The following is a 13,595-nucleotide window of genomic DNA, read 5'->3' on the forward strand; positions in this document are numbered from 1 at the left end:
ACGCCTCAACCCCCCTTATCCCTGTTGAAACAACCCCTTCAGTCACTCCTCAACCCCCCTTATCCCTGTTGAAACAACCGCTTCAGTCACACCTCAACCCCCCTTATCCCCGATGAAATGACCCCTTCAGACACTCCTCAACCCCCCTTATCCCTGTTAAAACGACCCCTGCAGTCACACCTCAACCCCCCTTATCCCTGTTGAAAGGACCCCCTTCAGTCACACCTCAACCCCCCTTATCCCTGTTGAAACAACCCCTTCAGTCCACTCCTCAACCCCCCTTATCCCTGTTGAAACGACCCCTTCAGTCACGCCTCAACCCCCCTTATCCCTGTTGAAATGACCCCTTCAGTCACACCTCAACCCCCCTTATCCCTGTTGAAATTACCCCTTCAGTCACACCTCAACCAACCTTATCCCTGTTGAAACAACCCCTGCAGTCACACCTCAACCCCCCTTATCCCTGTCGAAACGACCCCTGCAGTCAACACCTCAACCCCCCTTATCCCTGTCAAAACGACCCCTGCAGTCACACCTCATCCTCCCTACCCATGCTAGGCTATAGCTGGGTATATACCTGGCTCTGAGTGATGAGGTTATCCATGCTAGGCTGGGTATATACCTGGCTCTGAGTGATGAGGTTACCCATGCTAGGCTATAGCTGGGTATATTCCTGGCTCTGAGTGATGAGGTTACCCATGCTAGGCTATAGCTGGGTATATACCTGGCTCTGAGTGATGAGGTTACCCATGCTAGGCTATAGCTGGGTATATACCTGGCTCTGAGTGATGAGGTTACCCATGCTTGGCTGGGTATATACCTGGTTCTGAGTGATGAGGTTATCCATGCTAGGCTATGCTGGGTATATGATCTAGCTGGTCTGTCATAATATAATAGAGACAGTAGATCTAGCTGGTCTGTCATAATATAATAGAGACAGTAGATCTAGCTGGTCTGTCATAATATAATAGAGACAGTAGATCTAGCTGGTCTGTCATAATAATAGAGACAGTAGATCTAGCTGGTCTGTCATAATATAATAGAGACAGTAGATCTAGCTGGTCTGTCATAATATAATAGAGACAGTAGATCTAGCTGGTCTGTCATATTATAAGAGACAGAGTAGATCTAGCTGGTCTGTCATAATATTAGAGACAGTAGATCTAGCTGGTCTGTCATAATATAATAGAGACAGTAGATCTAGCTGGTCTGTCATAATATAATAGAGACAGTAGATCTAGCTGGTCTGTCATAATATAATAGAGACAGTAGATCTAGCTGGTCTGTCATAATATAATAGAGACAGTAGATCTAGCTGGTCTGTCATAATATAATAGAGACAGTAGATCTAGCTGGTCTGTCATAATATAATAGAGACAGTAGATCTAGCTGGTCTGTCATAATATAATAGAGACAGTAGATCTAGCTGGTCTGTCATAATATAATAGAGACAGTAGATCTAGCTGGTCTGTCATATATAATAGAGACAGTAGATCTAGCTGGTCTGTCATAATATAATAGAGACAGTAGATCTAGCTGGTCTGTCATAATATAATAGAGACAGTAGATCTAGCTGGTCTGTCATAATATAATAGACACAGAGCTAGATCTAGTGGTCTGTCATAATATAATAGAGACAGTAGATCTAGCTGGTCTGTGTCATATTAATAGAGACAGTAGATCTAGCTGGTCTGTCATAATATAATAGAGACAGTAGATCTAGCTGGTCTGTCATAATATAATAGAGACAGTAGATCTAGCTGGTCTGTCAATATAATAGAGACAGTAGATCTAGCTGGTCTGTCATAATATAATAGAGACAGTAGATCTAGCTGGTCTGTCATATTAATAGAGACAGTAGATCTAGCTGGTCTGTCATAATATATAATAGAGACAGTAGATCTAGCTGGTCTGTCATAATATAATAGAGACAGTAGATCTAGCTGGTCTGTCATAATATAATAGAGACAGTAGATCTAGCTGGTCTGTCATAATATAATAGAGACAGTAGATCTAGCTGGTCTGTCATAATATAATAGAGACAGTAGATCTAGCTGGTCTGTCATAATATAATAGAGACAGTAGATCTAGCTGGTCTGTCATATATATAGATAGACAAAGAGATAGTAGATCTAGCTGGTCTGTCATAATAATAGAGACAGTAGATCTAGCTGGTCTGTCATAATATAATAGAGACAGTAGATCTAGCTGGTCTGTCATAATATAATAGAGACAGTAGATCTAGCTGGTCTGTCATAATATAATAGAGACAGTAGATCTAGCTGGTCTGTCATAATATAATAGAGACAGTAGTAGATCTAGCTGGTCTGTCATAATATAATAGAGACAGTAGATCTAGCTGGTCTGTCATAATATAATAGAGACAGTAGATCTAGCTGGTCTGTCATAATATAATAGAGACAGTAGATCTAGCTGGTCTGTCATAATATAATAGAGACAGTAGATCTAGCTGGTCTGTCATAAATAATAGAGACAGTAGATCTAGCTGGTCTGTCATAATATAATAGAGACAGTAGATCTAGCTGGTCTGTCATAATATAATAGAGACAGTAGATCTAGCTGGTCTGTCATAATATAATAGAGACAGTAGATCTAGCTGGTCTGTCATAATATAATAGAGACAGTAGATCTAGCTGGTCTGTCATAAATAATAGAGACAGAGATAGTAGATCTAGCTGGTCTGTCATAATATAATAGAGACAGTAGATCTAGCTGGTCTGTCATATATAATAGAGACAGTAGATCTAGCTGGTCTGTCATAATATAATAGAGACAGTAGATCTAGCTGGTCTGTCATAATATAATAGAGACAGTAGATCTAGCTGGTCTGTCATAATATATAATAGAGACAGTAGATCTAGCTGGTCTGTCATAATATAATAGAGACAGTAGATCTAGCTGGTCTGTCATAATATAATAGAGACAGTAGATCTAGCTGGTCTGTCATAATATAATAGAGACAGTAGATCTAGCTGGTCTGTCATAATATAATAGAGACAGTAGATCTAGCTGGTCTGTCATAATATAATAGAGACAGTAGATCTAGCTGGTCTGTCATATATAATAGAGACAGTAGATCTAGCTGGTCTGTCATAATATAATAGAGACAGTAGATCTAGCTGGTCTGTCATAATATAATAGAGACAGTAGATCTAGCTGGTCTGTCATAATATAATAGAGACAGTAGATCTAGCTGGTCTGTCATAATATAATAGAGACAGTAGATCTAGATGTAGCTGGTCTGTCATAATATAATAGAGACAGTAGATCTAGCTGGTCTGTCATAATATAATAGAGACAGTAGATCTAGCTGGTCTGTCATAATATAATAGAGACAGAGATAGATCTAGCTGGTCTGTCATAATATAATAGAGACAGTAGATCTAGCTGGTCTGTCATAATATAATAGAGACAGTAGATCTAGCTGGTCTGTCATAATATAATAGAGACAGTAGATCTAGCTGGTCTGTCATAATATAATAGAGACAGTAGATCTAGCTGGTCTGTCATAATATAATAGAGACAGTAGATCTAGCTGGTCTGTCATAATATAATAGAGACAGTAGATCTAGCTGGTCTGTCATAATATAATAGAGACAGTAGATCTAGCTGGTCTGTCATATATAATAGAGACAGTAGATCTAGCTGGTCTGTCATAATATAATAGAGACAGAGAGTGATCTAGCTGGTCTGTCATAATATAATAGAGACAGTAGATCTAGCTGGTCTGTCATATATAATAGAGACAGTAGATCTAGCTGGTCTGTCATATATAATAGAGACAGTAGATCTAGCTGGTCTGTCATAATATATAGAGACAGTAGATCTAGCTGGTCTGTCATAATATAATAGAGACAGTAGATCTAGCTGGTCTGTCATAATATAATAGAGACAGTAGATCTAGCTGGTCTGTCATAATATAATAGAGACAGTAGATCTAGCTGGTCTGTCATAATATAATAGAGACAGTAGATCTAGCTGGTCTGTCATAATATAATAGAGACAGTAGATCTAGCTGGTCTGTCATAATATAATAGAGACAGTAGATCTAGCTGGTCTGTCATAATATAATAGAGACACAGTAGATCTAGCTGGTCTGTCATAATATAATAGAGACAGTAGATCTAGCTGGTCTGTCATAATATAATAGAGACAGTAGATCTAGCTGGTCTGTCATAATATAATAGAGACAGTAGATCTAGCTGGTCTGTCATAATATAATAGAGACAGTAGATCTAGCTGGTCTGTCATAATATAATAGACAGAGATAGTGATCTAGTGGTCTGTCAATATAATAGAGACAGTAGATCTAGCTGGTCTGTCATAATATAATAGAGACAGTAGATCTAGCTGGTCTGTCATATATATATAGAGACAGTAGATCTAGCTGGTCTGTCATAATATAATAGAAATAAAAGACAGTAGATCTAGCTGGTCTGTCATAATATAATAGAGACAGTAGATCTAGCTGGTCTGTCATAATATAATAGAGACAGTAGATCTAGCTGGTCTGTCATAATATAATAGAGACAGTAGATCTAGCTGGTCTGTCATAATATAATAGAGACAGTAGATCTAGCTGGTCTGTCATAATATAATAGAGACAGTAGATCTAGCTGGTCTGTCATAATATAATAGAGACAGTAGATCTAGCTGGTCTGTCATAATATAATAGAGACAGTAGATCTAGCTGGTCTGTCATAATATAATAGAGACAGTAGATCTAGCTGGTCTGTCATAAATAATAGAATAGAGACAGTAGATCTAGCTGGTCTGTCATAATATAATAGAGACAGTAGATCTAGCTGGTCTGTCATATATAATAGAGACAGTAGATCTAGCTGGTCTGTCATAATATAATAGAGACAGTAGATCTAGCTGGTCTGTCATAATATAATAGAGACAGTAGATCTAGCTGGTCTGTCATAATATAATAGAGACAGTAGATCTAGCTGGTCTGTCATAATATAATAGAGACAGTAGATCTAGCTGGTCTGTCATATATATAGAGACAGTAGATCTAGCTGGTCTGTCATAATATAATAGAGACAGTAGATCTAGCTGGTCTGTCATAATATAATAGAGACAGTAGATCTAGCTGGTCTGTCATAATATAATAGAGACAGTAGATCTAGCTGGTCTGTCATAATATAATAGAGACAGTAGATCTAGCTGGTCTGTCATAATATAATAGAGACAGTAGATCTAGCTGGTCTGTCATAATATAAGAACAAGAGACAGTAGATCTAGCTGGTCTGTCATAATATAATAGAGACAGTAGATCTAGCTGGTCTGTCATATATAATAGAGACAGTAGATCTAGCTGGTCTGTCATAATATAATAGAGACAGTAGATCTAGCTGGTCTGTCATAATATAATAGAGACAGTAGATCTAGCTGGTCTGTCATAATATAATAGAGACAGTAGATCTAGCTGGTCTGTCATAATATAATAGAGACAGTAGATCTAGCTGGTCTGTCATAAATAATAGAGACAGTAGATCTAGCTGGTCTGTCATAATATAATAGAGACAGTAGATCTAGCTGGTCTGTCATAATATAATAGAGACAGTAGATCTAGCTGGTCTGTCATAATATAATAGAGACAGTAGATCTAGCTGGTCTGTCATAATATAATAGAGACAGTAGATCTAGCTGGTCTGTCATAATATAATAGAGACAGTAGATCTAGCTGGTCTGTCATATAATATAATAGAGACAGTAGATCTAGCTGGTCTGTCATAATATAATAGAGACAGTAGATCTAGCTGGTCTGTCATAATATAATAGAGACAGTAGATCTAGCTGGTCTGTCATAATATAATAGAGACAGTAGATCTAGCTGGTCTGTCATAATATAATAGAGACAGTAGATCTAGCTGGTCTGTCATAATATAATAGAGACAGTAGATCTAGCTGGTCTGTCATAATATAATAGAGACAGTAGATCTAGCTGGTCTGTCATAATATAATAGAGACAGTAGATCTAGCTGGTCTGTCATATATAATAGAGACAGTAGATCTAGCTGGTCTGTCATAATATAATAGAGACAGTAGATCTAGCTGGTCTGTCATAATATAAGAGACAGTAGATCTAGCTGGTCTGTCATAATATAATAGAGACAGACAGTAGATCTAGCTGGTCTGTCATAATATAATAGAGACAGTAGATCTAGCTGGTCTGTCATAATATAATAGAGACAGTAGATCTAGCTGGTCTGTCATATATAATAGAGACAGTAGATCTAGCTGGTCTGTCATAATATAATAGAGACAGTAGATCTAGCTGGTCTGTCATAATATAATAGAGACAGTAGATCTAGCTGGTCTGTCATAATATAATAGAGACAGTAGATCTAGCTGGTCTGTCATAATATAATAGAGACAGTAGATCTAGCTGGTCTGTCATAATAATAGAGACAGTAGATCTAGCTGGTCTGTCATAATATAATAGAGACAGTAGATCTAGCTGGTCTGTCATAATATAATAGAGACAGTAGATCTAGCTGGTCTGTCATAATATAATAGAGACAGTAGATCTAGCTGGTCTGTCATAATATAATAGAGACAGTAGATCTAGCTGGTCTGTCATAATATAATAGAGACAGTAGATCTAGCTGGTCTGTCATAATATAATAGAGACAGTAGATCTAGCTGGTCTGTCATAATATAATAGAGACAGTAGATAGCTGGTCTGTCATAATATAATAGAGACAGTAGATCTAGCTGGTCTGTCATAATATAATAGAGACAGTAGATCTAGCTGGTCTGTCATATATAATAGAGACAGTAGATCTAGCTGGTCTGTCATAATATAATAGAGACAGTAGATCTAGCTGGTCTGTCATAATATAATAGAGACAGTAGATCTAGCTGGTCTGTCATAATATAATAGAGACAGTAGATCTAGCTGGTCTGTCATAATATAATAGAGACAGTAGATCTAGCTGGTCTGTCATAATATAATAGAGACAGTAGATCTAGCTGGTCTGTCATAATATAATAGAGACAGTAGATCTAGCTGGTCTGTCATAATATAATAGAGACAGTAGATCTAGCTGGTCTGTCATAATATAATAGAGACAGTAGATCTAGCTGGTCTGTCATATATATAATAGAGACAGTAGATCTAGCTGGTCTGTCATAATATAATAGAGACAGTAGATCTAGCTGGTCTGTCATAATATAATAGAGACAGTAGATCTAGCTGGTCTGTCATAATATAATAGAGACAGTAGATCTAGCTGGTCTGTCATAATATAATAGAGACAGTAGATCTAGCTGGTCTGTCATAATATAATAGAGACAGTAGATCTAGCTGGTCTGTCATAATATAATAGAGACAGTAGATCTAGCTGGTCTGTCATAATATAATAGAGACAGTAGATCTAGCTGGTCTGTCATAATATAATAGAGACAGTAGATCTAGCTGGTCTGTCATAATATAATAGAGACAGTAGATCTAGCTGGTCTGTCATAATATAATAGAGACAGTAGATCTAGCTGGTCTGTCAATTATAATAGAGACAGTAGATCTAGCTGGTCTGTCATAATATAATAGAGACAGTAGATCTAGCTGGTCTGTCATAATATAATAGAGACAGTAGATCTAGCTGGTCTGTCATCATAATATAATAGAGACAGTAGATCTAGCTGGTCTGTCATAATATAATAGAGACAGAGTAGTAGATCTAGCTGGTCTGTCATAATATAATAGAGACAGTAGATCTAGCTGCTGGTCTGTCATAATATAATAGAGACAGTAGATCTAGCTGGTCTGTCATAATATAATAGAGACAGTAGATCTAGCTGGTCTGTCATAATATAATAGAGACAGTAGATCTAGCTGGTCTGTCATAATATAATAGAGACAGTAGATCTAGCTGGTCTGTCATAATATAATAGAGACAGTAGATCTAGCTGGTGTCATAATATAATAGAGACAGTAGATCTAGCTGGTCTGTCATATATAATAGAGACAGTAGATCTAGCTGGTCTGTCATAATATAATAGAGACAGTAGATCTAGCTGGTCTGTCATAATATAATAGAGACAGTAGATCTAGCTGGTCTGTCATAATATAATAGAGACAGTAGATCTAGCTGGTCTGTCATAATATAATAGAGACAGTAGATCTAGCTGGTCTGTCATAATATAATAGAGACAGTAGATCTAGCTGGTCTGTCATAATATAATAGAGACAGTAGATCTAGCTGGTCTGTCATAATATAATAGAGACAGTAGATCTAGCTGGTCTGTCATAATATAATAGAGACAGTAGATCTAGCTGGTCTGTCATAATATAATAGAGACAGTAGATCTAGCTGGTCTGTCATAATATAATAGAGACAGTAGATCTAGCTGGTCTGTCATATATAATAGAGACAGTAGATCTAGCTGGTCTGTCATAATAATAGAGACAGTAGATCTAGCTGGTCTGTCATAATATAATAGAGACAGTAGATCTAGCTGGTCTGTCATAATATAATAGAGACAGTAGATCTAGCTGGTCTGTCATAATATAATAGAGACAGTAGATCTAGCTGGTCTGTCATAATATAATAGAGACAGTAGATCTAGCTGGTCTGTCATAATATAATAGAGACAGTAGATCTAGCTGGTCTGTCATAATATAATAGAGACAGTAGATCTAGCTGGTCTGTCATAATAATAGAGACAGTAGATCTAGCTGGTCTGTCATAAATAATAGAGACAGTAGATCTAGCTGGTCTGTCATAATATAATAGAGACAGTAGATCTAGCTGGTCTGTCATAATATAATAGAGACAGTAGATCTAGCTGGTCTGTCATAAATAATAGAGACAGTAGATCTAGCTGGTCTGTCATAATATAATAGAGACAGTAGATCTAGCTGGTCTGTCATAATATAATAGAGACAGTAGATCTAGCTGGTCTGTCATATATAATAGAGACAGTAGTAGATCTAGCTGGTCTGTCATAATATAATAGAGACAGTAGATCTAGCTGGTCTGTCATATATAATAGAGACAGTAGATCTAGCTGGTCTGTCATAATATAATAGAGACAGTAGATCTAGCTGGTCTGTCATAATATAATAGAGACAGTAGATCTAGCTGGTCTGTCATAATATATAGAATAGAGACAGTAGATCTAGCTGGTCTGTCATAATATAATAGAGACAGTAGATCTAGCTGGTCTGTCATAATATAATAGAGACAGTAGATCTAGCTGGTCTGTCATAATAATAGAGACAGTAGATCTAGCTGGTCTGTCATAATATAATAGAGACAGTAGATCTAGCTGGTCTGTCATAATATAATAGAGACAGTAGATCTAGCTGGTCTGTCATAATATAATAGAGACAGTAGATCTAGCTGGTCTGTCATAAATAATAGAGACAGTAGATCTAGCTGGTCTGTCATAATATAATAGAGACAGTAGATCTAGCTGGTCTGTCATATATAATAGAGACAGTAGATCTAGCTGGTCTGTCATATATAATAGAGACAGTAGATCTAGCTGGTCTGTCATAATATAATAGAGACAGTAGATCTAGCTGGTCTGTCATAATAAATAGAAGACAGTAGATCTAGCTGGTCTGTCATATATAATAGAGACAGTAGATCTAGCTGGTCTGTCATAATATAATAGAGACAGTAGATCTAGCTGGTCTGTCATAATATAATAGAGACAGTAGATCTAGCTGGTCTGTCATAATATAATAGAGACAGAGATAGATCTAGGGTCTGTCATAATATAATAGAGACAGTAGATCTAGCTGGTCTGTCATAATATAATAGAGACAGTAGATCTAGCTGGTCTGTCATAATATAATAGAGACAGTAGATCTAGCTGGTCTGTCATATATAATAGAGACAGTAGATCTAGCTGGTCTGTCATAATATAATAGAGACAGTAGATCTAGCTGGTCTGTCATAATATAATAGAGACAGTAGATCTAGCTGGTCTGTCATAATATAATAGAGACAGTAGATCTAGCTGGTCTGTCATATTATAATAGAGACAGTAGATCTAGCTGGTCTGTCATAATATAATAGAGACAGTAGATCTAGCTGGTCTGTCATAATATAATAGAGACAGTAGATCTAGCTGGTCTGTCATAATATAATAGAGACAGTAGATCTAGCTGGTCTGTCATAATATAATAGAGACAGTAGATCTAGCTGGTCTGTCATATATAATAGAGACAGTAGATCTAGCTGGTCTGTCATAATATAATAGAGACAGTAGATCTAGCTGGTCTGTCATAATATAATAGAGACAGTAGATCTAGCTGGTCTGTCATAATATAATAGAGACAGTAGATCTAGCTGGTCTGTCATAATATAATAGAGACAGTAGATCTAGCTGGTCTGTCATAATATAATAGAGACAGTAGATCTAGCTGGTCTGTCATAATATAATAGAGACAGTAGATCTAGCTGGTCTGTCATATATAATAGAGACAGTAGATCTAGCTGGTCTGTCATAATATAATAGAGACAGTAGATCTAGCTGGTCTGTCATAATATAATAGAGACAGTAGATCTAGCTGGTCTGTCAATATAATAGAGACAGTAGATCTAGCTGGTCTGTCATAATATAATAGAGACAGTAGATCTAGCTGGTCTGTCATAATATAATAGAGACAGTAGATCTAGCTGGTCTGTCATAATATAATAGAGACAGTAGATCTAGCTGGTCTGTCATAATATATAGAGACAGTAGATCTAGCTGGTCTGTCATAATTAATAGAGACAGTAGATCTAGCTGGTCTGTCATAATATAATAGACACAGAGATTTTTTAATAAGTAGATCTAGCTGGTCTGTCATAATATAATAGAGACAGTAGATCTAGCTGGTCTGTCATAATAATAGAGACAGTAGATCTAGCTGGTCTGTCATAATATAATAGAGACAGTAGATCTAGCTGGTCTGTCATAATATAATAGAGACAGTAGATCTAGCTGGTCTGTCATAATATAATAGAGACAGTAGATCTAGCTGGTCTGTCATAATATAATAGAGACAGTAGATCTAGCTGTCTGTCATCATATATAATAGAGACAGTAGATCTAGCTGGTCTGTCATAATATAATAGAGACAGTAGATCTAGCTGGTCTGTCATAAATAATAGAGACAGTAGATCTAGCTGGTCTGTCATAATATAATAGAGACAGTAGATCTAGCTGGTCTGTCATAATATAATAGAGACAGTAGATCTAGCTGGTCTGTCATAATATAATAGAGACAGTAGATCTAGCTGGTCTGTCATAATATAATAGAGACAGTAGATCTAGCTGGTCTGTCATAATATAATAGAGACAGTAGATCTAGCTGGTCTGTCATAATATAATAGAGACAGTAGATCTAGCTGGTCTGTCATAATATAATAGAGACAGTAGATCTAGCTGGTCTGTCATATTATAATAGAGAGACAGTAGATCTAGCTGGTCTGTCATAATATAATAGAGACAGAGATAGTAGATCTAGCTGGTCTGTCATAATATAATAGAGACAGTAGATAGCTGGTCTGTCATAATATAATAGAGACAGTAGATCTAGCTGGTCTGTCATAATATAATAGAGACAGTAGATCTAGCTGGTCTGTCATAATATAATAGAGACAGTAGATCTAGCTGGTCTGTCATAATATAATAGAGACAGTAGATCTAGCTGGTCTGTCATAATATAATAGAGACAGTAGATCTAGCTGGTCTGTCATAATATATAGAGACAGAGTAGATCTAGCTGGTCTGTCATAATATAGAGACAGTAGATCTAGCTGGTCTGTCATAATATAATAGAGACAGTAGATCTAGCTGGTCTGTCATAATATAATAGAGACAGTAGATCTAGCTGGTCTGTCATAATATAATAGAGACAGTAGATCTAGCTGGTCTGTCATATATATAGAGACAGTAGATCTAGCTGGTCTGTCATAATATAATAGAGACAGTAGATCTAGCTGGTCTGTCATAATATAATAGAGACAGTAGATCTAGCTGGTCTGTCATAATATAATAGAGACAGTAGATCTAGCTGGTCTGTCATAATATAATAGAGACAGTAGATCTAGTGTAATATATAGGTCTGTCATAATGTAATAGAGACAGTAGAAGTAGATCTAGCTGGTCTGTCATAAATAATAGAGACAGTAGATCTAGCTGGTCTGTCATAATATAATAGAGACAGTAGATCTAGCTGGTCTGTCATAATATAATAGAGACAGTAGATCTAGCTGGTCTGTCATAATATAATAGACAGTAGATCTAGCTGGTCTGTCATAATATAATAGAGACAGTAGATCTAGCTGGTCTGTCATAATATAATAGAGACAGTAGATCTAGCTGGTCTGTCATAATATAATAGAGACAGTAGATCTAGCTGGTCTGTCATAATATATAGAGACAGTAGATCTAGCTGGTCTGTCATAATATAATAGAGACAGTAGATCTAGCTGGTCTGTCATAATATAATAGAGACAGAGATAGTGCTGGCTGTCATAATATAATAGAGACAGTAGATCTAGCTGGTCTGTCATAATATAATAGAGACAGTAGATCTAGCTGGTCTGTCATAATATAATAGAGACAGTAGATCTAGCTGGTCTGTCATATATAATAGAGACAGTAGATCTAGCTGGTCTGTCATAATATAATAGAGACAGTAGATCTAGCTGGTCTGTCATAATAAATAGAGACAGTAGATCTAGCTGGTCTGTCATAATATAATAGAGACAGTAGATCTAGCTGGTCTGTCATATTATAAAGAGAGACAGTAGATCTAGCTGGTCTGTCATAATATAATAGAGACAGTAGATCTAGCTGGTCTGTCATAATATAATAGAGACAAAGACAGATAGATCTAGCTGGTCTGTCATAATATAATAGAGACAGTAGATCTAGCTGGTCTGTCATAATATAATAGAGACAGTAGATCTAGCTGGTCTGTCATAATATAATAGAGACAGTAGATCTAGCTGGTCTGTCATAATATAATAGAGACAGAGACAGTAGATCTAGCTGGTCTGTCATAATATAATAGAGACAGTAGATCTAGCTGGTCTGTCATAATATAATAGAGACAGTAGATCTAGCTGGTCTGTCATAATATAATAGAGACAGTAGATCTAGCTGGTCTGTCATAATATAATAGAGACAGAGAGATAGCTGGTCTAGTGTCTGTAATAATATAATAGAGACAGTAGATCTAGCTGGTCTGTCATAATATAATAGAGACAGTAGATCTAGCTGGTCTGTCATAATATAATAGAGACAGTAGATCTAGCTGGTCTGTCATAATATAATAGAGACAGTAGATCTAGCTGGTCTGTCATAATATAATAGAGACAGTAGATCTAGCTGGTCTGTCATAATATAATAGAGACAGTAGATCTAGCTGGTCTGTCATAATATAATAGAGACAGTAGATCTAGCTGGTCTGTCATATATAATAGAGACAGTAGATCTAGCTGGTCTGTCATAATATAATAGAGACAGATAGATCTAGCTGGTCTGTCATAATATAATAGAGACAGTAGATCTAGCTGGTCTGTCATAATATAATAGAGACAGTAGATCTAGCTGGT

General features: G+C 36.4%; 1 protein-coding gene across 1 annotated transcript in view; it reads right to left on the bottom strand.

The window, feature by feature from the left end:
• LOC109887024 (voltage-dependent T-type calcium channel subunit alpha-1H) overlaps positions 1 to 649 on the bottom strand; it is a 77,343-nt gene extending 76,694 nt beyond the window's left edge. Inside the window, 1 exon segment of the mRNA XM_031813770.1 lies at positions 578 to 649. Within this exon segment, the coding sequence (XP_031669630.1) occupies positions 578 to 649 (72 nt within the window).
• Positions 650 to 13,595: the final 12,946 nt, after the last annotated feature.

The sequence above is a fragment of the Oncorhynchus kisutch genome, unplaced genomic scaffold (assembly GCF_002021735.2).
Source record: "Oncorhynchus kisutch isolate 150728-3 unplaced genomic scaffold, Okis_V2 Okis06b-Okis10b_hom, whole genome shotgun sequence".
Lineage (NCBI taxonomy): Eukaryota > Metazoa > Chordata > Actinopteri > Salmoniformes > Salmonidae > Oncorhynchus > Oncorhynchus kisutch.